At 53.0% G+C, this 26,283-nt stretch overlaps 1 protein-coding gene across 1 annotated transcript; it reads left to right on the top strand.

Annotated features, from left to right (window-relative positions):
* Positions 1–5,174: 5,174 nt before the first annotated feature.
* Positions 5,175–19,042, top strand: DNMT3L (DNA methyltransferase 3 like; the record flags this gene model as incomplete). The annotated part of the gene is made up of 11 exons (XM_055570392.1): positions 5,175–5,274; positions 5,580–5,624; positions 6,487–6,566; positions 6,641–6,753; positions 7,784–7,955; positions 9,850–9,937; positions 11,053–11,141; positions 13,169–13,244; positions 13,738–13,877; positions 17,031–17,116; positions 18,877–19,042. Coding segments are annotated over 11 exons (1,155 nt in total), but the record flags the coding sequence as incomplete, so codon positions are not given.
* Between the last annotated feature and the right edge of the window lie 7,241 nt (positions 19,043–26,283).

Raw genomic sequence — 26,283 nt, 5'->3', positions numbered from 1 at the left:
AGCAGAGACATTACTTTGCCAACAAAGGTCCGTCTAGTCAAGGCTATGGTTTTTCCTGTGGTCATGTATGGATGTGAGAGTTGGACTGTGAAGAAGGCTGAGCACCGAAGAATTGATGCTTTTGAACTGTGGTGTTGGAGAAGACTCTTGAGAGTCCCTTGGACTGCAAGGAAATCCAACCAGTCCATTCTGAAGGAGATCAGCCCTGGGATTTCTTTGGAAGGAATGATGCTAAAGCTGAAACTCCAGTACTTTGACCACCTCATGTGAAGAGTTGACTCACTGGAAAAGACTCTGATGCTGGGGGGGATTGGGGGCAGGAGGAGAAGGGGATGACAGAGGATGAGATGGCTGGATGGCATCACTGACTTGATGGATGTGAGTCTGAGGAACTCCGGGAGTTGGTGATGGACAGGGAGGCCTGGTGTGCTGCGATTCATGGGGTCACAAAGAGTCGGACATGACTGAGCGACTGATCTGATCTGATCTGATTATCCAACATAATCTATAGATTTGACAAAACCACTATCAAAATTCCAATGGCATGTTTCACAGAAAGGGAAAAAAAAAATCCTGGAATTTGTGTGGAACCACAAAGACCCCAAATTGCCAAAGCAATCTTAAGAAAGAAGAACAAAGCTAGAGGTATCACACATCCTAATTTCAAACTATTTTACAAAGCTACTCTAATTAAAATGGTATGGCACTGACACGAAAACAGACACATGGCTCAATAGGACAGAATAGAAAGCCCAGAAGTAAATCCACATATATATGTACAAGTAATGTACGACAAAGGAGCCAGGAATACATAATGGGGAAAGAACACCCTCTTTAATTAACAGTTCTGGGAAAACTAGACAGTCACATGCAAAAGAATGAAACTGGACCTCTGTCTTACAGCATACACGAAAATTAACTCAAAACGGATTTAAGGCTTGAACAGATAACCTGAAACCATAAGCCCCTAGAAGAGAATATAGGTGGTAAACTCCTTGACCTGGGTCTTGGCAATGGTTTTTTGGATTTGATGCCAAAAGCAAAGGCAGTGAAGGCAAAAACAAACAAATGAGACTATATTCACACTAAAAATCTTTACTACAAAAGAAACCATTAACAAAATGAAAAGGCAACATACTGAGTTAGAGAAAATATCTGACAATCATATATCTAATGAAAGCTTAATATCCAAAATATATGAAGAATTTCAATAGCAACTCAATAGCAAAACAAAAGACAATTTGATGTACAATCTAGGCAAGGAATCTAAATAGATGTTTTCCAAAGAAGATATATGAAAAAAAAAAAAGGGGGGGGGAAGAATCAGGTTTCTGATATTGTTACATACATTGGGGTGGAAGAGAGATGGTGGTGGGAATAAATAAAATTTAATGCTGAAAAAAAAAAAAAGAAGATATATGGATGTTTTCTGTATGTCTTCCAACAAACAGGTACATGAAAATATGCTCTACATCACCAATCATCAGGGAAATGCAAATCAAACCCACAGCAAGTTAGCACCTCACACCTGTCAGAGTGGCTGTTATCAAAAATGCAAGAATAACAAATGCTGGCAAGGATGTGGAGAAAAGGAAACCCTTGTGCCCTGTTGTGAGAATGCAAATTGGTGCAGCTGCCATGGAAAACACTAAGGAGCCTTCTCAAAAAATAAAAAATAGAACTACCACACAATCCAGCAAAACCGTTTCTGGGTATACATCCAACAACAATGAAAACACTGATTTGAGAAGATACCTGCACGCTCATATTCATTGCAGCATTACTTACAATATCCAAGACATAAACAAAAAAGTGCCCATCAGTGGGTGAATGCATCAAGAAAACACAATGTGTATATACAATGGAGTGCTACTCTGTCATAAAACAAGAATGAAATTTTGCCATTTGTGACAACGTGGATTGACCTTGAGGGCATTATGCCAAGTGAAACAAACCAGACAAAGACAGATACCATATGACCTCACTTCCATGTGGGATTAAAAACAAATAAAAAATTCAAACTCACAGATACAGAGAAGGTGGTTGCCAAAGGTGGAGACTGGATAAATGGGTCTGGGTCTCCCACATTGCAGCTTGACATTCTACCCTCTGAGCCACCAGGGAAGCCCAGATAAATGAATGAAGAGGGTCAAAAGGTATAAACTTTCAGTTAAAGAGAAATAACTCACAAATAGAGATATAAAGTATTGCATGATGACTACAGTCAATAATTTGTTGTTGTTTAGTTTCTAAGTTGTGTCTGACTGTTTGCAACCCATTGGACTGTAGCCTGCCAAGCTCCTCTGTCCATAGGATTGTCCAGGCAAGAATACTGGAGTGGGTTGTCATTTCCTTCTCAAGGGGATAGTCCCTACTCAGGGATTAAACTCTCATTTCCTGCCCTGGTAGGGGATTCTTTATCTCTGAGCCACCTGGGGAGTTTAGTCAATACAGTGTGGTTAAAAAAGAAAGTATTTTAGAATACTTTGTATCTATAGAAAATCTCTGAAGCTAGGACAGAGCTCCCACAAACCCATACCCCTGTGATTAACATCTTGCTTCAGTGTGATACAATTGTAACAATTAGTGAATCACTACTGATACAAGCACAAGCTGGAATCAAGATTGCAGGGAAAAATATCAATAACCTCAGATATGCTGATGACACCACCCTTATGGCAGAAAGTGAAGAGGAACTAAAAAGCTTCTTGACGAAAGTGAAAGAGAAGACTGAAAAAGTTGGCTTGAAGCTCAACATTCAGAAAACTAAGATCATGCAATCCGGTCCCATCACTTTATGGGAAATAGATGGGGAAATAGTAGAAACAGGGTCAGACTTTATTTTTGGGGGCTCCAAAATCACTGCAGATGGTGACTGCAGCCATGAAATTAAAAGACGCTTACTCCTTGGAAGGAAAGTTATGACCAACCTGGATAGCATATTGAAAAGCAGAAATATTACTTTGTCAACATAGGTCCGTCTAGTCAAGGCTATGGTTTTTCCTGTGGTCATGTATGGATATGAGAGTTGGACTGAAGAAAGCTGAGCACTGAAGAATTGATGCTTTTGAACTGTGGTGTTGGAGAAGACTCTTGAGAGTCCCTTGGACTGCAAGGAGATCCAACCAGTCCATTCTAAAGGAGATCAGTCTTGGGTGTTCATTGGAAGGACTGATGCTAAAGCTGAAACTCCAATACTTGGCCACCTCATGTGAGGAGTTATCTCATTGGAAAAGACTCTGATGCTGGGAGGGATTGGGGGCAGGAGGAGAAGGGGACGACAGAGGATGAGATGGCTGGATGACATCACCGACTCGATGGATGTGAGTTTGGGTGAACTCCGGGAGTTGGTGATGGACAGGGAGGCCTGGCGTGCTGCGATTTATGGGGTCGCAAAGAGCCGGTCACAACTGAGTGACTGAACATAACTGAATTGAACAGATACAATATTCTTGAGGCTAATGAGCCATAGTTTACTAGATGTCCTTGGTTTCCTCTAAGGTCATTTTTCTGTCCCATTTAGTCTAATCGTCATGCCTCCTTAGGCTCCTCTTGGGTGTGACAGTTTCTCGGATTTTTTCTGATGAGCAACACAGTTGTGAAGAGTCCCAGGCAGGTATGTTGCTATGTTGCAGGCTGTCCCGCCCCTGGAATCTTCCGGCGCTTCTCTCATGGGTGGCGGCTGAGTCACAGGTGGGGAGGGAGCCCACAGAGGTGACACACCATCCTCGTGTCACCCTGTAGGGAGCAGTACTGTCCACTCTGCTGACCACTCTGCTGTCAACTTTGACCTTGGCAGGTTTCTCCCTGCAGAGCTACTGCCTGACATCCTGCTGAGCTTTTTAAAGTGTGTTTGTGTGTGTGTGTGTGTGTGTGTGTGTGTATGTGTATATATATATATATATATATATATAATTTATTTATTTATTTGGCTACACCAGGTCTTAGTTGGGGCATGTGGGATCTAGTTCCCTGACCAGGGATAGAACCTGGGTCCTTGCATTGGGAGCCTGGAATCTTAGCGACTGGACCACCAGGGAAGCACTCATTGAACTTTACACAGGTAAGTCAGGCCACCTGGACCACACCCAAGCTGAAAGGAGGGAGCTATGAGCCCTCCCCAGGCCAACTGAGCTTCCTCCCCACTAATTGCCCCTTGGCCCCTCCCACTCCCGACCATTTATCCCACCCAGAACCTTCACCCTCACTAGGCACCACACCCCTTAGATGCCTAAACCCCCCTGAATTCCCTCCTAGCCGGTCCTGCCCTCCTGCGCCCGCCCCCAGCCAAGAATCCTGAGAGCCCTAAGCCCCGCCCCTGAGTCCCCCACCCCCGCACTCAGGCCCCATCACTGAGCCTCCTCACTCCGCCCCCCTGAACCCTCCTCTCCCACACGGGTCTTCTCATCCCTCCTCACTGTGAGGACTCTCCTCCCCCTCCCCCTCCCCCTCCCAGGACTCCCTAATCCCCCACCCAGCAGGAGAACCCCCAAAGGAGCCCTCCACCCTTCCACCCAACACCCAGTGGCACTGAGGGGTCCCCGCCCTCCCCTGCCCTCATCCCTACGTCATCCTGCGCGCCCCCACCCCAGGAGTCCAGCACCCTGGTTTCCTGCTGATTCTGGAAGAAGTCCCTTCCCAGATTCCATGGCTCGCTCCTCCCCCGGGACCCTGAACCTGGACACCATGGATGGCTCAGACCCTGACCCAGCCCTGCCGCCGGATAGGGAGCAATGGCCCCCGCCCTGTGAAATCAGTGAGGCCCTTTCTTTTTCTCAGGAGCCCCCCGGCCTTCAAGAGTTCTTGGGAGAGACCAAGGCTGGATGGGGTCTGGGAGACTCTGGGGCAGCAGGAACATGGGGTGGCTGAGGGGCCCACAGCTGGGGGGATGCAGACGGAGGAGGTGCCACGGAGGACCTAGGGCCCTGTGAGACCCAAGTGGCCCACCTGATGGGCAACCCCTGAACTCCCCCTCGAGGCTGGCACTCACCACCGATATTCTTGCCCCTCAACACCATCCCTGCCCTGGGTTGGGAGGGGTGAGTGTCACTGTGGGAGGTGGGTAGGGGCTGAACAAGGATTCCAGGATTCCAAGGCTCTGAGACGGAGGCTGATGGGGCACCTTCTCACTCTCCGCTGTCTGTCCTATCTCCTGGTTTGGTGTCCCCTTGTCTGCTACCCTAGTCCTGGACCCGGAGGCGGAGCACAGTCTGGACATCATCCTAGTGGGTTCCAGCGAACTGTCATCCCCACCATCTCCCGGGCCCCGCAGAGGTGAGGGTTCATTTGAGTACTGGGCCCATCACTTGGGATGCCCACTTCAAGCCTGAACACTGTCCAGGGTTCCCGGCTTCTGGAATAATCACGCCTCACTCAGGAGCAGGAGGGCCCCACTCCAAGCCTCCCCCACCCCAGCGATCAGCTTGGATGTTTAAATGTCAGTATGAAAGGTGGAGGAGGGAGGGTGGTGCTGGCCCTCTGGGTCCTGCAACTTCAAAAGATGGACTTTGAGGCTCGTCTCTTGACCTGTTTGATGTAGGAGACAGGCTAAGGCAGGGACTACGTCTTTTCTTTTCCAGATTTTATTGCATATGAAGTCAAGGTCAACCAGCGAGACATAGAAGGTGAGCATCACACCCTGCCCAGGCGAAGGGGTGTGAGCCCGCTCAAGAAGGTTGTCCATCCCTGGAGGAGGGCAGTCGACACGGCTGGTGCCCAGCTTGTATCCCCTCCACCTACCCTAAAGACCCTGACCCATCATTGAAGGTGTCTTTTAGTATAATCATGCATAAAGTGCCACCGCCACTGCAATCTAATTTTGGGGCATTTTCATCACCTGCACAACAAACTGGTACCCACAGTAACTCCTTCCTTATCCCTCCCCTCTTTCAACTCTAGGCAACCACGAATCTACTTTTTTTCTCTATGGGTTTGCCTAGCCTGGATCCCCTGCATTTACACATGGATTTTTGGATCAGGCTAGCAATTTCTGCAAAAAAAAAAAAAAAGAAAGAAAGAAAGAAAAAAAAAAAAATCCCAGCTGGAATTTTGAGAGAGATCTGTAGACCAATCTGGGGAGGCTTGCCATTTTAATGGGCTTCCCTGGTAGCTCAGTGGTAAAGAATCTGCCCGCTAATGCAGGAGATGTGGGTTTGATCTGTGGGTCGGGAAGATCCCCTGGAGAAGGAAATGGAAACCCACTCCAGTATTCTTGCCTGGGAAATCCCATGGACAGAGGAGCCTGGTGGGCTACAGTCTGTGGGGTCTCAAAGAGTCAGACACAACTGAGTGACTGAGGACACACAGCATTTTAACACTCATTAGTCTTCTGATCCACAAACATGGGATGCCCTCCCATCTGAACTTTCTTTCAAGAGCAGTTTGTGGCTTTCAGTGTAAAGGTCTTGCACTTTTTCTGTTGTTGCTAAGTCTGTTGCTCTGTCTGGCGGTGCCGTGACACACGTTGACTGTGGGTTTCTGCCTCAGATGTGTGTATATGCTGTGGAAGTCTCCAGGTGCACACACAGCACCCTCTGTTTGAGGGGGGGATGTGTGCTCCATGCAAGGTAAGCAGGGAGGTGAGGGTGGCTTTGTGGCAGCCTCAGGGCGGAGTGGGCAGCCTGGCTTTGCCCTTGTCAAGGACAAGTTCCTGGAGTGCCTCTTCCTGTACGACGATGACGGGTACCAGTCTTACTGCTCCATCTGCTGCGCCGGGGAGACACTGCTCATCTGCGAGAATCCCGACTGCACCCGGTGAGGCCAGGGGTGCAGGGGATCCAGAGTCATGAAGGACTGCTGCCCATAAACCTGGGGAACACCCGTCCTTCTGGGCTCTGCATCCAGGAGTGCAAGGGACTTTCCTACCCCACCTCCCCAAAGGATGACTTTCTCCAAAGCTTTCAATTTCCATCTCAAATGTTTCATTTGCTGAAGAGCCTTGACCTATGGGAGGGGCTTCCCAGGTGGCACTAGTAGTAAAGAGCCTGCCTGCCTGTGAAAGAGAAGTAAGAGATGCTGGTTCGATCCCTGGGTGGGGAAGAGCCCCTGGAGAAGGGCATGGCAACCCACTCCAGTATACTTGCCTGCAGAATCCCACACACAGAAGAGCCTGGCAGGCTATGATCTGTGGGGTCACAAACAGTCGGACACGATTGAAGTGACTTAGCATGCATGTACGCTTGACCTATGGGAGGGGGTCTCAAAAGCTGTGTGCTTGTGATTTTTCTTTCTGTTTTTATTGCCAAGGCATAGCTGCTCCCTTGATGGTTAAGTAGGACAGGACTCTCATGGGGCCAGAGTCAGGCAGGTGCCTTCGCTCTCCCCTGCTGTGTGCCCACCTGAGCTTTACTTGCAGTCCCTCCCTGCAGCCCTTCTGGGCCATCCTTGTACCCACAGCTCCCACCCCAGACCTGCCCCCCTGTCCCCTCAGTGGGTGCTCCTGTGCTTGAGTTCATAGGGAGATCTCACCTGCTTTCTTAGTTGCTAAAGTTTGGAGGAGGAGAACAGCTGGCGTAGGGGAGTCTTGAAAATCCGCCATTGTCCACAGGTCCCCCTGTCCTCTGCAGATGACGGGGGCCCTGTGGCTCTAGGTCCCTGAGAGGGACTGACCCCCTCCCTCAGCCACAGTCTTGCCTCCCCACCCTGCTGGCTTTGTCTTTCCACCTGTCTTTTCACTCACTCCAGAACAAGGAGCAGGCTCTCTGCTGCCTAGTGGGCCACCGGGGTTTCACCTGGAGATGAGGCAGTGTCATTTCTGCCGCTGTGGTTTTCTGTTTGACTCCAGATGCTACTGTTTCGAGTGCGTTGACACCCTGGTTGGCCCCGGGACCTCGGGGAAGGTTCACGCCATGAGCAACTGGGTCTGCTTCCTTTGTCTGCCCTTCCCCCGAAGCGGGCTACTGCAGAGGAGGAGGAAGTGGCGGACGTGGCTGAAGGCCTTCTATGACCGGGAGGCGGTGAGTGGCAGCTGGGGCTGGAGGATAGAACGGGCGAACGGCCAGCCCTAACTTGGCTCATTTCCTCCGGCGACTGGTTGCAAAATGCCCATCCGCTCTGCTTATGTGATGAAGTTAAAGGCTTTTGAGCAAATGCACTTTTTTCACCTTCCTCTTTGATAGCAGTGTCCACTAGGTGTCTGTCTTCCACAAATCCCTTTAGCGCAGCAGATTTGTTTCTCCCAAGCCTGGGAACCAGGCATTTGTAGGAGGTAGGAGAGTGCCCAGCAAACGTGGGCCTCTGAGCTCAGCAAGTGGGAGCAAATGCCTGGGCAGGATCTCCAAGTCCAGCCCGGACAGCTGGCACAGACATGGGTCCTCTCTGGAATCAAGGCCGGGGCCATGAGCTAGGCAGGAGTGTGGGCTCATCGCAGTAGTTTGAGGTCTGTTCCTGAAAGATACACCCGAGTCCTAACCTCCGGTACCTGTGAATGTGACCTATTTTGGAAATAAGGTCTTTGCAGACGCAGTTTAGAGAAGGATCTTGAGGTGAGGTCATCCTGGATTGGGGTGACATGAAATGCAGTGATTGGTGTCATCTACCAGGAAGGAGTAGGATAGAGACACATGGAGAGGGGGTGGGGGCTGAGTGACGGGGCAGGCTGGGCACTGACCGGGGCGGCCTGGAGCCTCAGGTTCCTTCTCTGCTGTTCAAGGCTGGCCGGTTCTGGGGAGTCGCTGCACACCTGGCATTGCTGGGCCAACCATGGGGGCACGTGGTGGCCCCACCGCCCTGCACTCCCTGACACTGGATGGAGCAGGTGCCTTCAAGGTGCTTTTCTAAACTAGGCACCTGCCCTCCCCATAGAGCCTTCTTCAGGTCTATCTTGTGGCAGAAGCCACCCATCTCTGTGTAAAAGACCCCAAACCAGCAAACTGCAGGAGGGGTTTCTCATCCAAGGGGGAAAGGGTAGATACTCTGAACCACTGTTACTGCCCCAGGGGAGCAGGGAGAAGGAGGCATGGCTCCTGCAGCTGCCACAGGGAACCAGGACGTGCGTCCCCAAGTGTCTGTCAGGGCTGTGCCTGCACGGGATATGCCCTGCCCTCCCCACGCCCCCAGGAAGCCCAGGACCACCTGCCCTCTCCCATTGCTTCACTTTTTGCCCACCTTGGGCACCGTCCACCTGCTCCAGTCCTGGGCTCAGGGTCTCCTGGGACCCCCACCCTCCACTGCTTGCAGGCAGCACCCCTGCTCAGGCCTGGTCATCCATCCACAGCTCGATGTCATGCTCATAGGAGGCCAAGAAGCCTCCCGGGGGTCAGGGGCTCGGGAGTGCTTGTTTCCTGGATAGATCCACCGCATCTCTGCCAGCTGGTGCCCTGCATGGGAGGGTGGGTGTTACTGGACACCTTCTCGGCTCCTGTCCTCAGCCTGACCTCTTTACGCGGAGACATGGGTGCTGGCTCAGGCCTGGCCTGGGAGAGGCCCTGCGCTGGTAGCCTTCACGGGTGGTGCCGGGTGACTTGGGGCCTGGGTTCAGAGCCTGCAGAAGGGACAGAGAGGGATCCAGTGTCTCCCATGGCCATGGGCGTTCAGAGCGCCCCAGGTCAGAGACTCTTCCCAAGAAATACAGGGAAGTGGTTTCTCTAGGGACAGAGTTATCTCCTTTCACAAGCAGTGAAGTCCCGAGCATCTGCCTTCCCTTTGCTGGAGATGCAGTTGGCGGGGGAGGGCAAGAGCCTTGGTCTGGGGGATGGGCCGGGTCTTCATGAAGGCCTGGGGGCTCAGTGCGGTCAAGGAGTGGCCAGCCCCCTCCAGGTGTGCAAGGCCAGAAAGAACTTGTCTTGACACTCATGGGCTCTATGATTAGGTAGTCATCAGAATGTTCTGGGTTTTTTTTTTAATAAATAGGCGAGTCCCCTTGAGATGTACAAAACTGTGCCTGTGTGGAAGAGAGAGCCCATCCGGGTGCTATCCCTTTTTGGGGACATCAAGAAAGGTCGGTGCAGTGACACCTGAGGATTCATGCTATAAGAGGGGTCTGCTTGGAGCGACCCCTCCAAGGGGACCCACAGGGGACCCAGGGTGTGTGCAATGAGGGCGGGGGTGCGAAGGTCCCCAGCATCACACTCACTGCATGTCTGGGACTGGGGGCCGTTTCCAGGAGGCAAGGGGTGTGCTGTGCAGGAGCACCTGGGGCTCCTTCCTTCAGCTGGGCTGCTTTGGAAAGAAAATTCGCATAGCAAGACGGTGGGTGTGAAATGCCACAGTGAGGGCCATAGGGCCAGCTCTCTGCTAGGACAGCCCTGCCCAGAGCCACTGAACCTCACACACCTCCACACACCTGGCCCCCTTACCTGCCCCACCCCTTGCCGGGCCCTCTGCACTCTCAATCTCTACCCGGACGCCCCCATCACCCAGGCAGTCACATGCTGCATTCTAGCCTTGCCTGGGTGTCCTGCCCCTGCAGACCCCAAGCAGACCCCCACCTGCCGGTACCTTTGGAAATCCTGTGGACTCTTGTGGGCTCAGCAGATGTAACAGGAATCAGTGAAAATACATCTGTTAGTCTCTGGCCAAGTGGAATGGGGCCATCTGCCCTGCTCCTGGCGCTCGCCGAGTGCCTGGTAGTATGATCACAGTGGCCCCGTGCACATCTGTGTTAAGAATCTGGGGGCCGAGACACACAGAGCATAGCATCCCCTGAAGGAACCCAGGAGTCACTGCCCACGGCCACTCAGCCTTCCAGGCCCTGCCCAGACAATGCGTTATTAATTCGCAAGGTCCTTTCTGGGCTCACCTTCCAGTGCCTCGGCTGCACGCTCTCCTGCAGCCCAGCCCTGTCTCCCAGCCTGACCGGGTGACGTCAGCATGCATCGCCACCGCCCCGTGGTTCCCTAACCCAGAGAGTGGCACTGCAGCCTGTAGCGCTGGTCATGCAACACGTGGCTTGACTTTGTGAAATCAGTGCTTAGTCACCCCGTCACGTCGCTGGAAAGATAAAGTCTGCTCGCCATATGATAGCCGTACTTTCTGATCAGCCGTTGGCCTTTGATTCCACGTTGGGTCAAAACCCAACGCCAGCCCTCTGTGTCCTCTTGGCTCCCCACCCAGAGCTGACGAGTCTGGGCTTTTTGGAAGATGGTTCTAAGCCGGGAAGATTGAAACATTTGGATGACGTCACCAACATAGTGAGGAGGGACGTAAGTACTGCCGGCTCCTCCAGGTCCCCAGTGAGGGCAGACTCAGCTCCTCCAGGCCCCTGGTGAGAGCAGACTGGGGGGAAGGGGACAGGGGACCAGGCAGAAAGAGGGGGAGGGGCAGCCCCCTGCAGGACTGACCTCGGGGGGGGTCTCATGGGGATTGTCCCCACAACAGGGGAGATGAGAGAGGCAGCTTTGTGGCCCCCACGCTGCCTGTTCCTGCTGTCTTGAATGTGGCCTGGGAGGGAGGGCCTAAAAGTGACTCAGCCAGCTTGGTCAAGAGCGTCCTGGGGTGGGAAAGGGATGGGAAGCCTCCTCCGGGGGCCTCTGCAGGAGGATCTGGGCCCTCGCCCGAGGCCCACAGAGCCCCTCACATCGGGATTAAAGCCCACTGTCCCTAGAGCCCAGCCACCCCAGGCACAGGGCCTGAGGGGCCGGAGCGCTGGCCATTGCAGGCGGCAGCAAGGAAACAGCCAGCGTAGGGAGTCCACTCTGCCCCCAGGGTGCCAGTCAGAGCCTTACAGCTCTACTCCCCCCCATCTTGGTCTGACCCAAGGGTGTGTCCAGGGGCCAGCCCTCCTCTCTGGCTGAGCCTGGGGACTCCCCCACCACCGGTCCATCCCCCTGGGGTCTGCCCTGCCTTGATGCCCAGAACAGGGTCTTCTCGCCCCACTGGCCCCATCAGATGTCCCACCAGGGAGCATTTCTGGAGCATTCTGGTCACACTCATCCTAGGCTCCCCAGGCGGGGTCCTCCCTTAAAGGGCAGGATGGTCCAGGCGGGGCTGGACGGTGATACGAGGCCTCCCCCCTCAAGCTGCAGAGCTGCAGGACAGAGCAGACGTGGAGGGGCTCTTGCTGGTGTGTGGAGGGTCTAGATCCCCCCCATGATGAGCTCGGAGTCTCGGTGGTGACAGTGACGGCCATGCGCGTCGTCATCGCTCAGTCCCGCCAGCGCCCAGTCCTCTTCGTGAGGATCGTGACCCAGGCCTTCCTGTAGTGCCAGCACCCTGGAGACGGGGCATCCGGCTGCCACTCGCTCCCATGTCTGCACGGCGGCATCTGGCTGTCCGTGTCTGTGGGTCTCAGGGGATTCAGAGTGCTCGCTGGAGGATTCTTGGGGAGAACAAGGAAGACCTTGCTTCCTTCACGGCATTTTCTGGGTCGTCACAGCAGCCGCCAGCCTGCAGACCCCGGCCCCCCAGCTCAAGCTCGCCTCCTCTAGCCCCCTTGCCTCCTCCCCATCCAGACACCCCTCTGTACTCATCCCAGTCTGCAGCCTGCAGTAGAGCCCTGGATAGAGGCCCTGCTATAGAGCACCAGGAGCGCACCTAGTCAGGGGCAGGGGCAGAGGCAGAGCTGGCTGCAAGAGGGCATGTGAGGCCGCGAGGTGGGGAGCTGGTGTCTGGTACGGGCTTCTGTCCACTGGTTTGGTGAGGGTCCAGGGAAGCCAAGTCTGCTCTGGACGGGTTGCTGTCACAGAACCAGGCATCCAGTGTTTGAACCAGGCATCCAGTGTTTGGGTCTCATTTATTTTGTTTTTAAGAATAACTTGGGCCAGTATCTCTAACCGGGGCCCTTGGTCACGTGGGAGGGGCACTTGAGCCCCTGGTGGTGAAAGCACGTCCTCCACTCAGGAGGAGTTGGGGGGCCTTGGGGTGGGGGTGTTGCTGCAGCGGCAGAAGCAGCTCATGCTCCCACTGTCCGTTGACCCATCAGGGGCTCGATGTGTATTTTCCAGCAACACAGGAAATACGCATGAATCTGGGGGCCCAGGTGTCAACCTCCCGGGAGGGTCTTTGAGGGCACAAAGGAATCATGGTGCTCAGATTCCCAGGGCCGCCTCCTCCAGATGGAGGAAGTGAGTTCTCCACACCCCCTGACTTACAGAGGTGGGTCTGACCCAGTGGGTTTCACTGCCCCACCACCCCTTCCATGAGGGTCAGCCTGAGTCACATGATTAGACAAACGAGGTGCCCAACCCAGGGGACCACTTTGCCCTCCTGAGCCGCCCCTGTCCTCCTGCAGATAGATGAGTGGGGCCCCTTCGACCTCACCTATGGCTCCACGCCCGCCCTGGGCCACCCCTGCGACCACCCCCCGGGTAAGAAACTGCCATCTGCTAAAACTCCAGGGTCTCTTGTCCCCCACCCCCTCCCACACACCCCACCCAGCACTCTTCAGGGAGGGCAGGAATTGCAAAATTGTCTGCAACTTAAAAAAAAAAGAAACAGCTTTGCTGGGGCATCAGAGACAGGTATCAGTGTCCGTATTCAGTGAGCACGTCCTGGTGGGTCTTGTGTGCCCTGTGAGGCCATCACCACAACCACAGCGCGAGCGGGTCTGTCACCCCAGGGCGGCCTGGCGCCCCTCCCACCCCATCTGCTCGGCTGCATGTCCCTCAGGGGCGGCACCCAGCCCCTCGCACCTGTGCTATCTTGGTGTCAGGCACATCTGGGCCCTCCAGGCTGCTGGGGGGCAGGCGGCTGCAAGGCAGCTGAGGTCTCCCCTCCCCACTCCCACCGGAGCCCCGCACTCCTGTCCCAGGCCCCTCCCAGTGGGTGGAGGCCAGACTCACCTGCCCGCCCCCTCCACAGGGTGGTACGTGTACCAGTTCCACCGCATCCTGCAGTATGCGAGGCCCCTGCCTGGCAGCCCCCAGCCCTTCTTCTGGATGTTCGTGGACAACCTGGTGCTGACGGAGGAGGACCTGGACGTGGCCACTCGATTCCTGGAGGTACGTGCAGGTCGGGGCCTCTGCAGGGGACACTAAGGTCCCTTGGTGGGGGCACCACTTAGGTCCCGGCCCTGAGGACTGGTTTCTTAGAATTCACGGAGCCCACGAGGGCTGTCGTACCACTAAGCCCCAATGGTGCCTTCTCAATGCTTTGCTCTGGATTCAGGAAGTTGCCACTGGGGGCCATGTCTTTCTCCCCCCACCCAGCTCCATCTGCACACATGCACGCACACACCCGTGCACACACTCACACTCACACCCATCCTGGGGAACCAACAGCCTTGCTCTTTCTGTCCTCAGGCCCAAGTCCTGGCCTTTAGGCCACTTCTGGACTCAGTGACCTTCTGTCCAGGCCTGACCCGGCCCATCCTTCTCAGCTCATTTCACCCCCCACACAGGGCAGCCCCAGGCCAGGCTGGGTGTCCCCTCATCTTAGGACGTGCCCCTGCTGTGTTCCGGTGTTTATAAATTGACAGCAAATGTCTCCTGGCCGCCCGCTCCCACCACTCCCACTGCATTTGTCTTTAGGTCCCTTGTCACCTCCAGGACATCTCCACAAACTTGCAAATCTGCCCACAGGCTTTTCTCACTCACCTGTTACCCTGGAAATCCTTCTGTTGGGAAAGCGCCTTTCTCCTTCTTTGTTTTAATTTACGTGTTTTTGTTTTGTTCTATTTGTATGGACATAAAAAATTGCCTTCAACCTGTTTCCATGAACACACAGTTGGGTGGTTTCTAATCTCTCGCTCCTAAAAACATTGCTACGAGGCAGGGATGTGAGGGGGGACGTCAGTGGGGGTGGATTCCGGAAGAGAGGTTGCGGGGTCCATGTGCTGTTTTCAGAGATGCTGCCCCCCACCCCCAGGATGTCTGCATAGCCCCTCTGACGGCAGAGCTGCTCTTTCCCCTGCCTGCCCACAGGGTGTCCCCAGCTCTCTGCCTTCCTTCCTTGGCTCCAAGTATCCTGCTCTTCTTTCCTCCTACGCAGTTGGGATTTTTCCATTCTGTATCTTACTGGTTTTGATTTGTATTCAAGAAACTATCGATCTATCTAGATTGATCTAGCTCCTGTCACCTTATTGGACTACTTTGTGGATGACGGTGGTTTGCAGTTGATTCAGGTAGACTTCCTAGGTGTTTGAGCAGATTTCTGCAAGCGGTGACAGTTTTTTGTTTCCGATTCTGTACCTCAAATTTCGCTGTTCTTGCATTTCTCTGGTTTCACGCTGGATCACAGTAGTGGCAGGACATGCCTGCCTGGCTCCTAACTTTCACTGAAATGTTCCCAGTGTTTCTCTCCTAGGCTGATGCTGATTTTGAGGTCACAGTTGATAAATTTCACTATCTTAAGGAAATTTCTAGTCATTTCCCTTGATTTCTATGTTTTTGATCCATTTTAATTAAGAATAATTGTTGGATTCTGTCAAATGTTCTTTTTTATGTTCATGGAGATAATTGAATTTATTCTTTAGATCTGTTGTGAAAGTGTTAGTCTCTCAGTTGTGTCCAACTCTTTGGACCGTAGCCTGCCAGGCTCCTCTGCCCATGGGATTTTCCAGGCAAGCATACTAGAGTGGGTTGCTATTTCCTTTTCCAGGGGATCTTCCAGACCCAGGGATCAAACCTGGGTCTCTCAAATTGCAGGCAGATTCTTTACAGTCTGAGCCACCAGGGAAGCCCTTTATACAGTACAGTATGCTAATAGATTTTCTAGTGGTCATCTGTCCTTGCATTCCTGAACTCACCCACTTAGTCATGTGTGCGGCTCTTTTGACGGATTGCTGAATTCTGGTGAACAGCATTTCATGTAGGATTTTTGCTTTGACAAGTGCAAGAGAGGTGTGTGAGGTTTTTATTGGCTTTGTGCTATTTTTATTGGTTTGGATGCCAATGTTAAGCTTGCTTTGTACAAATATTTAAAGATTTGACAACGGTGAAATTGTCTGGATTGGTCATTGTCAACCAGGTTTTAAACAGGAGCAATTCTTCTGTAGAAACTAATCTGTTAAGATTTTCAATCTTTTCTGAGATCACTTTGGTAAGTTATGTTTTCCCAGAATGCCATCCATTTAAGTAAAGTTTAAAATCATTTTCATAGAGTTGAGCCAAGTGTCCTCATGATTCTCTTACTTTCTTCCGCCATCTGTGGTTATTTCTCCTTTTTAGGGAACCTTGAATTTAAAAATACTGGCATGGTACCACATACGAGCAGTGAGGACCAGGCTTGTAAGGTTCCTTGATTATTGACGAGTCTATGAATATGTGATCCTGAGTCCAGCCAAAGCCAGTCTCCAAACCTGGGCAGCAGCTGCCAGCAGACGTGGGGGACAGCAAAGATGCTGGCTCTTGACCGTTTTGGGAGCACATTTGGTCGCTCGGAATCAGTCCCGAATCGAAAGTAGGCAGGAGAGAGAACTCACCGTGTGTCCTGTGACTGCTCCCACTTTGCTGTAGATCCACATTTCTGCTGATGGCAGGGAACAACTAGACGTGCCAGACACAGGACTGCCTGTCTCTACCCTGTACCTGCCGGTACATCCCGCTGTGAGCTCTCCTCCCCGCCAGGGGTGTGGACACGGGAGAGGCTGACATGTCCAGAAAGGTTCTGCCACCCCGACTGAGTCTGAGGAGGTGGAGTCCAGGCCGCCAGGGTGCATGTTGGGGATTGGATGGTCTCTCAGTCCCGTTTCTCCTGCCATGGCTCCCCCAGCCCCTCTTCCCCTGACCTTTTGAGGGAGATTGGCCCCAGGATCCAGGTGCTCCCTTGGATCACGAGGCATCAACCTTTTTGGAAGTCTGCTGTCTGCCCGCAAAGCTTCTTATCTGCCGGAGATGACACAGCTCTTGGCTCAGAGATCAAGGAATTCTTTGTCCTTCACGGAATCCACCTCTGCTGTGGAGCAGACGGGGAGTCCCTGGGCATGTGACCTTTGGAAATGAAAAATCTGCCGGTTAAAAGGTCTAAAATAGTAACTCAGTTTTATCCTTATAAGGTGATTTATAAGAAAACAGACGTGCCATGTGAACAGTGTCGACTGGGAGACAGCTTCCATCCAGGAGGGCTGAGACTGTGCTCTGGGTGCACACAGGGCGCCCGTGGTGGCTGAGGCCTGTGGGTGCCCCCAGGTCACAGTTTGTGTTCCCATCCCTCAGATTGACCCGGTGACCATCCAGGATGTCCGTGGCAGAACTGTCCAGAATGCCGTGCATGTGTGGAGCAACATCCCTGCTGTGAAGAGGTACTCCCTGTGCACGTGAGGTCCCTGGAGGCCTGGAAGCACACCGGCTGTGGGCACATCACCAGGGAACCCAGGGCAGCTGAGGGAGCCGTGCCCAGGCAGCCTCTGTGGCCAGCTTGGGGCACCCCACAAATTCTGGACAAGCTCAAGGGCAGCAGCCCCCCTTTCCACTTCAGGGACCTCCTCCCCGCTTTCACACTGGTCCTTTCTGAGCAATTCACCTCTGGACGAACTCCTGGACGTGAGCCACCCGGCTTGTGTGCCCCAGTCCCCTGTCCCCAAGCTCCGGGCACCTGCCTCACCCTGCACACCCCCAAACCCATGTGAACACACCCAGTCTCTCATAAGCTCACACTCATCACACACACACAGAGCACACACTCACACAGGCCCACATCCTCACTCATGTTTCGCCATGCACTTTTGGGCCACACTGAGCTGCTTCTAGCCCCTCAGACAGGTCTGCTTAGGGCCTTCACACACAAGCACATGCACACACACGCACACACACATGTGCTCATGAAGACACACACAGCCCCCTCTCTGCTCCCGGAACATCCTCAGGACTGTTGATCCCCAGGAATAGCCCCTCGCTGTCCCTGCACACCCCTAGCCCTGGCCCAGCCACCCCACTGCTCCAGCGACACCGTCCTCCCCTCCTGACCCTGCCGCATGCCCTCCCCGGGCCTTAAAGGAGAAGGCTGCCTCCTCCCCCAAACCTCATGCATCTGGCCTTTGCCCTTGTCTTGCCTGCATCTTCCAGGGCAGTAAGTCATGTGCCCTCCTCTTGACAGTTTCTGGAAACTTCTCTTTGCCACCTCACACGCCAGCCTTCTCTCTGCTCACATTGCGGTGCCCACCAGGCCCCCACCCAGGACTGTAGTGGGGGGAGGTGGGCAGCAAGGTGGAGCAGGTTCCTGAAACACTGTCTTTTTGAAGACTTGAGGGTCACCCAGCCTCGTCTACGGCATCTCCCCCCACTTCTGGCCCCTGGAGGGAGGTGGTGGGGCCTGGGGGCACACCTGGGCCCCAGAAACACAGCGGGTGCTTCCCCTCAGACCCATGTTGCCTCAGTAGTGAGCGAGACCTGCCTCACTGGATGTAGGGAGCGTTCTGCCCAGGTGACGGGCAGCTGCCTCTGGACAGCCCCAGACTCCCTTGGACGGTGGAGCTGCAGATGGAGAGGGCTAGCTGGGGTGGGCTTCACCCCCAAAGTGAGCTGGGAAATGTTCCCCAAGTCCAGTGAGGTGCCCAGCACCACGTCCAGGAGCCTTGAGTCCTTGGGTTGCATCACATGGTGAGCGGGGTCCCTGTTGAGTGGCCTCTGGCCAGGCGGTCCAGGGCCTGCAGGTGGCCACGGTCAGCTCGGGTGCAGTCGGACCCACAGGGAGGCCACAGAATGCTGCTGGACCAGCCTTGCCCCCGATCCACCCCCCCGCCTCTGTGGGTCTGCTCCGTGGTGGCCTCTCCACACGCAAACTGGGACTTGGTGAGCTGGGCCAGTAGTCTGTCCTTGGGAACCATCTCCAGGGATGGCTCCTCCCTGGGGGAAGTGGGAGGTGTGGGGGCCATTGTCCCCTACTCCCCAGGACACACCTGTCACCACCTCCCCCCACTGGGTGAGACACTCACACAGGGTGGGGGCTCTTATAAGCGTGTTTATCTCAGAGACCTTGGGGAGCCTGGCGAGGCTGTACCCCTGGCTTCCAGGGTGTCTGTGGGTTCCTCGGGTGGGCACCGAGCCCCTTTCTCCTTCACAGCAGGCACTCGGCTCTGGTGTCCCAGGAGGAACTCTCCCTACTGGCTCAGGACAGGCAGCGAGTGAAGTCCCCTGCCCAGGACCCGGCCACACTGGTGAAGAATTGCTTTCTCCCCCTGAGAGAGTATTTCAAGTATTTTTCAACAGAACTCACTTCCTCTTTATGAATGAGTCATATACCGTGAAAAAAAAGAAAAAAAGACATTTCCTAGAACAAAGGCAACTTTCCTTACATTGTCTCTATTTTCCTTTTCAAATTATTATTTTATTTGCTTAACTTTGGATTTCCCATGGTTGCTAAAGACCCACCATCACCCTTTGGATCTGGTGGTTCTGCCCCCACTGTGACCTTTGGTGGGAGGAGGTGAAGCCCAGGGTCTAACGGTGGACGAGACCGATGTTGTCATGCACCTTGTGCTGCCGGAAGCATTTCTGTCCAGTTGAGAAGTTACAAATATATTTATTATGATCATTACAGGTCCTTTTCTGGTGTTTTTGTGTGTGGTGCTAGGTGCTAAGTCGCTCAGGGGAGCACCTGCCAGGCTCCCCTGTCCATGGGCTTCTCCAGGCAAGAATACTGGAGCAGGTTGCCATGTCCTTCTTCAAGAGATCTTCCCAACCCAGGGATCAAACCCACGTCTCTTATGTCTCCTGCATTGGCAGGTGGGTTTTTTACCACTAGGGCTACCTTATCCTGTAGGACATGGGACGTGTGTGTAAGAGGAGCAGGACACGTGGCTATAAGCCCCCGCTGCACCTGTGTTATTCTTACACGTAGCCAATGCCTTCATAACTGCTGTGTGCTGTGATGGTTAAAACCACCCATCCTGGTGAGAGGCACATGAAACATCCCAAACCTTTGCAAAGCATGGAATATCTGCTTGGTCAGCAAAGGGAGGACAGGCTGAAGGGAAGGAGTTGAGGCCGAGGCCAGGTCCACTCATGAAGCGTGTGACCTCTGTCCTCCTTAACCCAGAGGGACTTGCTTGTGGAGGCAGGGTCCCCGTCTGCCCTGGGCTCTGGTGAGGACTTTGCAGCCCTGACACAGCTGGCTCCAAACCACATGTGATAAACCCACAAGGGATCTTTCCAGACTAACCAGAAAACCCCGCAAAGGGACCTAGACTCAGATAAGCATGCAGGTTCCGCTTGTCCTGGGCGTCACCCTGTGACTGGGGGCGTGCTCGGGATCAGCTGGTGCTGATCAGCTTGGGATCAAGCTGGTGGTTTTTGGAAGAAAGGGGGAGGGTTAAAACTGAACTTCTGAAGGGTGTTTTTAAAATATTTTGAAATAGAATGGAAGTTGTGATGGTTAATTTCAGTGTTGACTTGGCTACAGTACCCAGACATTTGTTCAGATGTTAACCTGGAGGTTTCTGTGAAAGGATTTCTGGGTAGGTTGGCAAACCGGTGGACTTTGAGTAAAGCAGACAACCCTTCACAAGGCAGGTGGGCGCTGTGGTCTGAATGTCTGTGACCCATAATTCACCTGTTGATCCTAACCCAAGTTGGCCTCCAAGGTGATGGTGTTAGGAGGTGGGGCCTTTGAGAGGTGACCCTAAGATGGGATTAGTGAAGTGAAGTTGCTCAGTGATGTACAACTCTTTGAGACCCTATGGACTGCAGCTTGCCAGGCTCCTCCATCCATGGGATTTTCCAGGCAAGAAAACTAGATTGAGTTGCCATTTCCTTCTCCAGGGGATCTTCCTGACCCAGGGATCCAACTCAGGTCTCTTGCATTGCAAGCAGACTCTTCTCAGTCTGAGCTACCAGGGAATCCCCCAAGATGGGGTTAGTGCCCTTACAAAAGAGGTCCCAGGGAGCTCTCTCACCCACCCCTGCCTGTGTGACCAAGAAGTGTGTGACCAGGGAAAGGGCCCTCACCTGACCCTGCAGGCACCTGATCCACCACTTCCAGCCCCAGCACTCCGAGCAGGATGTTTCTGTTGTTTGCAAGCTGCCCAGTATGTGGGATTTCACCATAGTGGCCCCATCATACTGGGACAGGGGGCAACTCCTGAGCCATCAAAGACCTAACCTCCCCTGAGCAAAAAGGCTGGCCAGCTCACCCTGCAGATTCAGGGTTCATCAGCCCTTCATAATTACAGGAGCCAATTCCTTGAAATCAATTTTCTCTCTCTCTCTCTACACACACACACACACACACACACACACACACACACACACACAGCCCTAGCTGATACAGATATCCTCATCTTCATGAAGACCTTTTCTCCAAGCTGGCAGGAGGACAATCCTGAACTCTGATGTCACAGGTCTCCTGTCCAGGGGCTAAAGATTTGTAATGGAACTAAGGTCATGCAGCCCCAGAAAACACGCAAGGCCAGTGGGGACAGGAGCCTCGAGCACAGGTGAGACCTTTGGGGAGGCCAAGCTCTGGGTCCAGGCCAGGACAGGTCTGGTGACAGCTGTTTGCCAGCAGGCTGACTCCAGCTACTTCCACCCAAGGCAGCCGCTGCTGAGAGAGCTGACCTGCTGGTGTCTGCTCTCCTTCGCCTGCTGCCAGGCAGGGGCCCAGAGCCTCTCAAAGCAGCTTTACATCTTTGGCTTTTTCTCAAACACCTTGAAATTCGAAAAATATTTAATCCCAACTACAGGGGCCCCTTGTGACCCCCCTGTGGTCAGCTGAACAATGACCCCCAAAAGATGTCCCTGTCCTAAAGCCCAGAACCTGTGAATATCAACTTATATGGCAAAAGGGGACTTGGCTGAGGTGAGGAGGTAGAGACAGGGAGATTAGGCTGAATTTTGTGTGATCCCGAAGGTCCTGGTCAGGGGAGGCAGAGGAGACCTGATCCCGTTCAGAGGACAAGTGCATGGCCCCGGGGGCAGAGCGAGCTTAAAGCCTAATGGGCCTGGAGCCCCTCAAGGATGGCTGGTTCGGGCAACCAGCCCCCAGAACTGGATAGGAGGCTGCATTTCTGTTGTTTTATGCCCCCACTTGGTGGAAGTGGGGTCCTGCTTCCGAATCTGCCCCCAGAGCCTTGGATCCTCAGATCCTTCTTGGTTCCTATGCATAGACAACCTTCTGAGGGCTTCTCTCTCCAACCCCTGACTCCCACCCCGATTGCCTGAGAAGCAGTCACAGTGAAGGGAAGAGAGGAGAACCTTGCCTCACCCACAGGAAGCCTCCCGAGGGCCATTTGTGTGTATCCACTTGCCTTGAAACCCTCCGTGAGTAACCCACGTGGGGGTCTTGCTGTGTATGCTCTATATGTATTCATTCACGATGACCTCACATCAAGGCTATTCCCACCTCACAAATGGGAATCACAGGCACAGCAGGGTTAAGTAACTTGCTGAACATCACTCTGCTCCTGAGGAGCACTTGCCAGTCTGAGGTTCCTGGGACTGGTCTTCTGCCCACTCCAGGGGTGCCCCTGCCCCACTGCCCTGAGAAGCGTGGGTGCCCCCTTCCAACCTGGCGGCACTCCTTACCCTTGTCTGCCTGCTCAACCAACAGCTCGTTCCTTGGGCCTGGGGTCCCCACACTCTGGTGGGCCTGGCAGCAACACTTGGTCTTCTGGGGTCTGGCATGGAGGGCTGCCAGAGCCTGGCACCAGTGCCCAGCAGCTGCCAACTCGAGGGTGTCAGCCCCTTGAAGCCCACCGCGTTTCCTTCTCCGCAGCCCTGGGGCAGTAACTGGGAGGCACTGAAGGCTGCGCTCCAGACACCGACTGGGCACCTTCGCTTCCCGGGTCCACGTGAGCCGGCACCCTCCGAGGGAGACTTTAACCGAGGGGGGCTCGACCTGGTACTCTCCAACAATCTGAGGTTGCAGTGGGGTCCACCGGTCCCGCTCCCCCTCCCTGCGGGTAGAGGCGGCATCCTACTGGGAGCCAGGTAGGGTGGGGAGAACCCAGCCGTCAGCCAGTCAGTGCAGCGCAGCCCTCCGCCTGTCCAATCAGAGAGAACCCCGGGGCTGGCGGGGCTGGACCCGGGAAGGTGAGAAGCAGCGCGGCGCAGACGGTCCCTTGTCTCTTCCTCCTCACCCGTGACGCTGGTGATGCTGGGGCTGGCTCTCCGCAAACGCTGTCCTCCTTTACCAGCTGTTGAGGCAGAGGATCAAAGGCCACCGATATCATGCCCCTTCCAGCCCCACTAGGCCTGATGCGGTGCTCACTCCCATCATCAAGTGTCCCCACTAAGTGTGTTCTAGATGCAGCGCTGGTTTTCTGGCTCTGACAATGGGAAGCGTCCTGAGTCCCCGTTTCTGATTTGATTCATGCCCACGGCCAGCTCTCCTGGCCAAATCTTACCTTTCCTCCTGGCTCCCATTTCCAGCCCCTTCAGGACGTCCCCCACCCAGGTTCAGACTGTCTGTGCCCTCACTGGACACCTGACCAGGAGCCCTGACCAGGACCCCTGTCCCTTCTTTGCTCCTGACCACAGAAAAGCGAGGGTAAATCCTCCTTTGCCTCTTTAAATCCTCCACCCCAGTCTCCCAGCCTGACCTGGGAGGAGTGAAGCCCCTGGGCTTTAGGCCTGCAGGCCTCTCTCCCTGGCCACCTGCAACCCCACCCTCTCATCCCACCTCCCAGCCCATCTCTTTTACTTCTTTGTCTTGTTTGTTCTTGTCTCCAGAGAAGTGATGGTTTCCACCAGGCGGAGATTCTCTTGTTTTAAGCTGTTATCATTAGTGCTCACACAGGCCATGGTGGGTGGGCACTAAACTTTGGTTGAAAGAGTGATAGCGTGCAGGAGATGGCTGGGGCCAGGGGAGCCCCCTTGGTTCTGCCCTCACCTTACACCCTCCCTCTCCTACCCCCCTCCAAAGGCAAGTCTCAGCATCTCCATCAGCCAGGGCAGCAGCATACACTCCTCCTGCCTGCTCCACCCAAGACATGACCCTCCGGACCTGAGGCAGGTGCCTAGGAGATCAGGTCCTTCCAGGGATGCCCAGCAGAGAGGGCACCTGTTCCCTCGTGGCTCCATCCCCTCACCTCATTGGCACCTACTTGCCCTGTGCGGAAGGAGGGAGGGGGAGCACTGACTCAGCTGGGACTCCCGGAGAGAGGCCAAGTTGATTGGGAGGGGTGAAGAAGGAATAAACAGAGTGTTTGTCCTTAGCGTGGGGTTCTGGGGCTCCCCCAGTGTTACCAGACCAGAAAACAAGAGCATCAAGTCCCACAGGCTTGGAGGAGCAAAAACTGAACAACTTTCCACAAGGTGGGCTTCTCAGAGCCTTTAATTCAGACTTAAATTGAAAAAGTAGGGAAAACCACTAAACCATTCAGGTATGACCTAAATCAAATCCCTTACAATTATACAGTGGAAATGACAAATAATTCAAGGGATTAGATCTGCTATATAGAGTGCCTGAAGAACTATGAATGGAGGTTCATAACATTGTATAGGAATCCAAGATGAAAACCATCCCCAAGAAAAAAAAATGCAAAAAGGTAAAATGGCTGTCTGAGGAGGTCTTATAAATAGCTGAGAAAAGAAGAGAAGTGAAAGGCAACAAGGAGAGATAAGAAACCCTTTCTAAATGATCAATGCAAAGAAATAGAGGAAAGCAATAGAATGGGAAAGACTAGAGATCTCTTCAAGAAAATTAAAGATAGCAAGGAAACATTTCATGCTAAGATGGGCTTAATAAAGAACAGAAATGGTATGAACCTAACAGAAGCAGAAGATATTAAGAAGAGGTGGCAAGATATTAAGAAGAACAATACAAGAAAGATATTAACGACCCAAATAACCATCATCAATCACCTAGAACCAGACATCCTGGAGTGTGAAGTCAAGTGGGCCTTGGGAAGCATCACTATGAACAAAGCTAGTGGAGGTGATGGAATTCCAGCTGAGCTATTTCAAATCCTAAAAGTTGATGCTGTGAAAGTGCTGCACTCAATATGCCAGCAAACTTGGAAAACTCAGCAGTGGCCACAGGACTGGAAAAGGTCAGTTTTCATTCCAATCCCAAAGAAAGGCAATGCCAAAGAATATTCGAACTACCACACAATTGCACTCATCTCACATGCTAGCAAAGCAATGCTCAAAATTCTCCAAGCCAGGCTTCAGCAGTACGTGAACTGAGACTTCCAGATGTTCAAGCTGGATTTAGAAAAAGCAGAGGAACCAGAGTTCAACTTGCCAACATCCATAAAAGCAAGAGAATTCCAGAAAAACATCTATTTCTGCTTCATTGACTATGCTAAATAAAACCTTTGACTGTGTGTATCACAAAAAACTGTGGAAAATTCTTCAAGAGATTGGAATACCATACTACCTTACCTGCCTCCTGAGAAATTTGTATGCAGGTCAAGAAGCAAAAGTTAGAACTGGACATGGAACAACAGACTGGTTCCAAATTGAGAAAGGAGTACGACAAGACTGTATATTGTCACCCTGCTTATTTGACTTCTATGCAGAGTACATCATGTGAAATGCCAAGCTGAATAGCACCCAAGTTGGAATCAAGATTTCTGGGGGAAATATCAATAACCTCAGATATACAGATGACACCACCTTTACAGCAGAAAGTGAAAAGGAACTAAAGAGCCTCTTGATGAAAGTGAGAGCTGGCTGAAAACTCAACATTCAAAAAACTAAGATCATGGCATCTGGTCCCATCACTTCATGGCAAATATGGGGAAACAGTGAGAGACCTTATTTCCCTGGGCTCCAAAATCACTGCAGATGGTGACTGCAGCCATGAAATTAAAAGATGCTTGCTTCTTTTAAAGTAAAGTAAAGATTATTCCCTCAAGAAAGGAAAATAAAAGTACTGGGATGTCACAGCCACCAAAAGCTATGACAAACCTAGACAGCATATTAAAAAGCAGAGACATTACTTTACAGACAAAGGTCTGTATAGTCAAAGCTATGGTTTTTCCAGTAGTCGTGTATGGATGTGAGAGTTGGACCATAAAGAAAGCTGAGTGCTGAAGAATTGATGCTTTTGAACTGTGGAGTTGAAGAAGACTCTTGAGAATCCCTTGGGCAGCAAGTGGATAAAACCAGTCAATTCTAAAGGAAATCAGTCCTGAATATTCATTGGAAGGACAGATGGTGAAGCTGAAGCTCCAATACTTTGACCACCTGATGGGAAGCGCTGACTCATTAGAAAAGACCCCGATGCTGGGAAAGATTGAAGGCAGGAGGAGAAGGGGACGACAAATGATGAGATGGTTGGATGCCATCACCAACTCGATGGACATGAGTTTGAGCAAGCTCCAGGGGTTGGTGATGGACAGGTAAGCCTGGTGTGCTACAGTCATGGGATCGCAAAGGGTCGGACAAGACTGAGCGACTGAACTGAACTGAGTGCTGCGGCAGGAGGCCCAGGATGGAGGAAGGACAGAGGAGCCAGACTTGGCGGCGGGGCAGGGGGTGACCTAGGCCTGGACTGGAAGACGGGGCCTGCCTGCCTACCTTCCGC

This window comes from Bubalus kerabau, chromosome 2, assembly GCF_029407905.1.
Source record: "Bubalus kerabau isolate K-KA32 ecotype Philippines breed swamp buffalo chromosome 2, PCC_UOA_SB_1v2, whole genome shotgun sequence".
Classification (NCBI taxonomy): Eukaryota; Metazoa; Chordata; class Mammalia; order Artiodactyla; family Bovidae; genus Bubalus; species Bubalus kerabau.
Note: the sequence above shows the minus strand (reverse complement) of the source record. Positions and strands in the feature narration are given on the sequence as shown.